The following is a 5,000-nucleotide window of genomic DNA, read 5'->3' as shown; positions in this document are numbered from 1 at the left end:
ATGCTAGCGGCTCGCTAGCTAGTGACGGCAATTTATTGATTTAGGTGTTATTTGCCAGGTTAGGTGTTCATATTTTACCATGTTCCTTACCGCTGTCTGGATACTTGCGTTTCAAAACTAGAGACACTATAAGTTTTCCTCGGGATTGTGCCATGTTTCTCTGGCTTGTTGGTGGTCTGTATCACAGTGTCACCTCGCACACGGCGTTATATCAGACTCTGTGATAGGGATGCTGTGCGCGAGGCGGACAGATTGGTAGATTTGAATGTGGCTACAGAGGCAGAGCGCAGTATCTACCGCGTCAACGTCGGGTAAACAAAGGCAGAACGCAGTAACTTCACTTACTGCGGTTTGCCTTGGTATTAGCTACCGAGTCAAAGTCGGGTAAACAAAGGCAGAACGCAGTAACTTCACTTACTGCGTTCTGCCTTGGTACTAGCTTGGATTTTGTAGTTACTGCAAATTTGACATAGTGATTTCTCTGAAACGGGATACAGTTGAACCAGGAGTTTTTGTCACAAGACGTAGGAGATGTTACAAAGCCCATTTCCAGTCTAAACGCAATTTTGACCAAATATGTAGTTACTGCGTTTTGGCTTTGTACGGTAGTATAGTAGACTATAGTAGAGTAGAGTAAAGTATAGTAGACTATAGTAGAGTAGAGTAAAGTATAGTAGACTATAGTAGACTATAGTAGAGTAGAGTAAAGTATAGTAGACTATAGTAGACTATAGTAGAGTAGAGTATAGTAGACTATAGTAGAGTAAAGTATAGTAGACTATAGTAGAGTAGAGTAAAGTATAGTAGACTATAGGAGACTATAGTAGAGTAGAGTAAAGTATAGTAGACTATAGTAGACTATAGTAGAGTAGAGTAGAGTATAGTAGACTATAGTAGAGTAGAGTAAAGTATAGTAGACTATAGTAGAGTAGAGTAAAGTATAGTAGACTATAGTAGAGTATAGTAGAGTATAGTAGACTATAGTAGAGTAGAGTAGAGTATAGTAGACTATAGTAGAGTAGAGTAAAGTATAGTAGACTATAGTAGAGTAGAGTAAAGTATAGTAGACTATAGTATAGTAGAGTAGAGTACCTTGAGCTGCAGGGCTGGCTGGGCCAGGGCTCTGAACGGCAGTGACTGCCAGTACGACTGCTCCGTCTGTTTCCACATCACCACGTAGAAGCTGGACGAGTCCTGGTAGCCGAAGATGAAGCCTGCGTAGTCGTCGTCGGTTACCGTGTTCACGTGAAACGTTCCCTCAAAGTCCACACCGTTAAAGGCCGTGTAGCCTGCACACACACGGAGAACAGCTTTAGTTACTAGTTACTTTAGTTACTCTGCTACATTCATCTGTTACAGCTTTAGTTACTAGTTACTTTAGTTACTCCACTACATTCATCTGTTACAGCTTTAGTTACTAGTTACTTTAGTTACTCCACTACATTCATCTGTTACAGCTTTAGTTACTAGTTACTTTAGTTACTCCACTACATTCATCTGTTCCAGCTTTAGTTACTAGTTACTTTAGTTACTCCACTACATTCATCTGTTACAGCTTTAGTTACTAGTTACTTTAGTTACTCCACTACATTCATCTGTTACAGCTTTAGTTACTAGTTACTTTAGTTACTCTGCTACATTCATCTGTTACAGCTTTAGTTACTAGTTACTTTAGTTACTAGTTACTTTAGTTACTCCGCTACATTCATCTGTTTCAGCTTTAGTTACTAGTTACTTTAGTTACTCCGCTACATTCATCTGTTCCAGCTTTAGTTACTAGTTACTTTAGTTACTCCGCTACATTCATCTGTTACAGCTTTAGTTACTAGTTACTTTAGTTACTCCGCTACATTCACATGTTCTAGCTTTAGTTACTAGTTACTTTAGTTACTCCACTACATTAATCTGTTACAGATTTAGTTACTAGTTACTTTAGTTACTCCACTACATTCATCTGTTCCAGCTTTAGTTACTAGTTACTTTAGTTACTCCGCTACATTCATCTGTTTCAGCTTTAGTTACTAGTTACTTTAGTTACTCCACTACATTCATCTGTTCCAGCTTTAGTTACTAGTTACTTTAGTTACTCCGCTACATTCATCTGTTTCAGCTTTAGTTACTAGTTACTTTAGTTACTAGATACTTTACAAATTTAGAATTTCTGTTTCAGTTTTAACTCTTCTATTTTCATAAAGTTTCTATGTCAGAACATTTGGGTTTCTTTCACCCAAATTGTCAAAAAAAATAAAAACAAAGTCAGTTAAAAAAAGTGACACAAATTTTGAAAAAGTGACAAAAACTTAAGAAAAGTGACAAAGACTTCAGAACAAGTGACAAAAACGTTGAAAAAAGTGACAAACATTTTGAGAAAGTGACAAAAACGTCAGAAAAAGTGACAGAGATCTCAGAACAAGTGACAAAAACGTTGAAAAAAAGTGACAAAAATGTTGAAAAAGTGACAAAAATGTTGAAAAAAGTGACAAAAACGTCAGAAAAAGTGACAGAGATCTCATAAAAAGTGATACAAATTTTGAAAAAGTGACAAAAACAAGAAAAAGTGACAGAGACTTCAGAACAAGTGACAAAAACGTCATAAAAAGTGACAGAGATCTCAGAAAAAGTGATAAAAACTTTGAAAAAGTGACAAAAACGTCATAAAAAGTGACAGAGATCTCAGAAAAAGTGATAAAAACTTTGAAAAAGTGACAAAAACGTCATAAAAAGTGACAGAGATCTCAGAAAAAGTGACAAAAACGTCATAAAAAGTGACAGAGATCTCAGAAAAAGTGATAAAAACTTTGAAAAAGTGACAAAAACGTAATAAAAAGTGACAAAAATTTCAGAAAAAGTGACAAAAACATCGCAGAAATCTCCAGAATTTTACTCAAAGTTGTGTAGTGGTTGGGAGGACAACGCGAGGGTTAAATAAAGACAGGACGTACCCACAGCAAGACCGGGGTCACTGTTCATCGTCTGGACGATCTCCATACCCTGCAGACAAAACACACAACGTAGTTCATGAAGTGATGATCACGCTCAAACAGTTTCTATCTGGACTGATCTGGGTCCAGGCAGCGCTGCTGAGTGATCGTGTTGAGTCCAGTTCAGACCAAAGATCCACAACGAGAAGAAACCTTTTTAGAACGTCGTAGAGAAAGGTTTCAGAACCGGCCCGTCTCAGCTCGACTCGACTCTAACTAGCTGGTCCAGTCTCCAGAGGCTGGTTTTACAACGTAAGAGACATTTCCTGTTTCTACAGCCAATAGAGAAGTCAGCTGGTCCAGTCTCCAGAGGCTGGTTTTATAACGTAAGAGACATTTCCTTCTTCAACAACCAATAGAGAAGTCAGCTGGTGGAGTCTCCAGAGGCTGGTTTTACAACGTAAGAGACATTTCCTGTTTTAACAACCAATAGAGAAGTCAGCTGGTGGAGTCTCCAGAGGCTGGTTTTACAACGTAAGAGACATTTCCTTCTTCAACAACCAATAGAGAAGTCAGCTGGTGGAGTCTCCAGAGGCTGGTTTTACAACGTAAGAGACATTTCCTGTTTCAACAACCAATAGAGAAGTCAGCTGGTGGAGTCTCCAGAGGCTGGTTTTACAACGTAAGAGACATTTCCTGTTTCAACAGCCAATAGAGAAGTCAGCTGGTGGAGTCTCCAGAGGCTGGTTTTACAACGTAAGAGACATTTCCTGTTTCAACAACCAATAGAGAAGTCAGCTGGTGGAGTCTCCAGAGGCTGGTTTTACAACGAAGAGACATTTCCTGTTTCAACAACCAATAGAGAAGTCAGCTGGTGGAGTCTCCAGAGGCTGGTTTTACAACGTAAGAGACATTTCCTGTTTCAACAGCCAATAGAGAAGTCAGCTGGTGGAGTCTCCAGAGGCTGGTTTTACAACGTAAGAGACATTTCCTGTTTCAACAACCAATAGAGAAGTCAGCTGGTGGAGTCTCCAGAGGCTGGTTTTACAACGTAAGAGACATTTCCTGTTTCAACAACCAATAGAGAAGTCAGCTGGTGGAGTCTCCAGAGGCTGGTTTTACAACGTAAGAGACATTTCCTGTTTCAACAACCAATAGAGAAGTCAGCTGGTGGAGTCTCCAGAGGCTGGTTTTACAACGAAGAGACATTTCCTGTTTCAACAACCAATAGAGAAGTCAGCTGGTGGAGTCTCCAGAGGCTGGTTTTACAACGAAGAGACATTTCCTGTTTCAACAACCAATAGAGAAGTCAGCTGGTGGAGTCTCCAGAGGCTGGTTTTACAACGAAGAGACATTTCCTGTTTCAACAGCCAATAGAGAAGTCAGCTGGTGGAGTCTCCAGAGGCTGGTTTTACAACGTAAGAGACATTTCCTGTTTCAACAACCAATAGAGAAGTCAGCTGGTGGAGTCTCCAGAGGCTGGTTTTACAACGAAGAGACATTTCCTGTTTCAACAACCAATAGAGAAGTCAGCTGGTGGAGTCTCCAGAGGCTGGTTTTACAACGTAAGAGACATTTCCTGTTTCAACAACCAATAGAGAAGTCAGCTGGTGGAGTCTCCAGAGGCTGGTTTTACAACGAAGAGACATTTCCTGTTTCAACAACCAATAGAGAAGTCAGCTGGTGGAGTCTCCAGAGGCTGGTTTTACAACGTAAGAGACATTTCCTGTTTCAACAACCAATAGAGAAGTCAGCTGGTGGAGTCTCCAGAGGCTGGTTTTACAACGTAAGAGACATTTCCTGTTTCAACAGTCAATAGAGAAGTCCGCTTGTAAAGTCAGCTACAATGAAATGATCCACAGTCCATTTTATTTCTGTTAAAAACTGTTAACGGAGGCTCAACGTGCGCCCGCGAGCACGTACGGTGGAGCGAGCTAGAGAGTGACTGAAGAGAGAGAGGGAGCGCCCAGCCGCGTTAGAAAAAAAAGCCCTAAAATCAGAGAAATAAAACGTGTTTTTCGCCGATTCATCACTAGAAATATAACTGTAGCAAGCGTCTCGCTATAGGGCTGGGTACCG

General features: G+C 40.2%; 1 protein-coding gene across 1 annotated transcript in view; it reads right to left on the bottom strand.

The window, feature by feature from the left end:
* Positions 1-5,000, bottom strand: part of thbs3a (thrombospondin 3a) — a 62,439-nt gene that overhangs the window by 19,783 nt on the left and 37,656 nt on the right. The window contains exons 19-20 of the mRNA XM_028581549.1: positions 2,943-2,991; positions 1,093-1,289 (exon numbers count right to left, since the gene is read on the bottom strand). Coding sequence (XP_028437350.1) covers positions 1,093-1,289; positions 2,943-2,991 — 246 coding nt within the window. The remainder of the gene's footprint in view (positions 1-1,092; positions 1,290-2,942; positions 2,992-5,000) is intronic.

Source organism: Perca flavescens, chromosome 6 (genome assembly GCF_004354835.1).
Source record: "Perca flavescens isolate YP-PL-M2 chromosome 6, PFLA_1.0, whole genome shotgun sequence".
In the NCBI taxonomy this organism is placed as follows: Eukaryota; Metazoa; Chordata; class Actinopteri; order Perciformes; family Percidae; genus Perca; species Perca flavescens.
The sequence above is the reverse complement of the archived record's forward strand: the minus strand, read 5'-3'. Positions and strand labels throughout refer to the sequence as shown.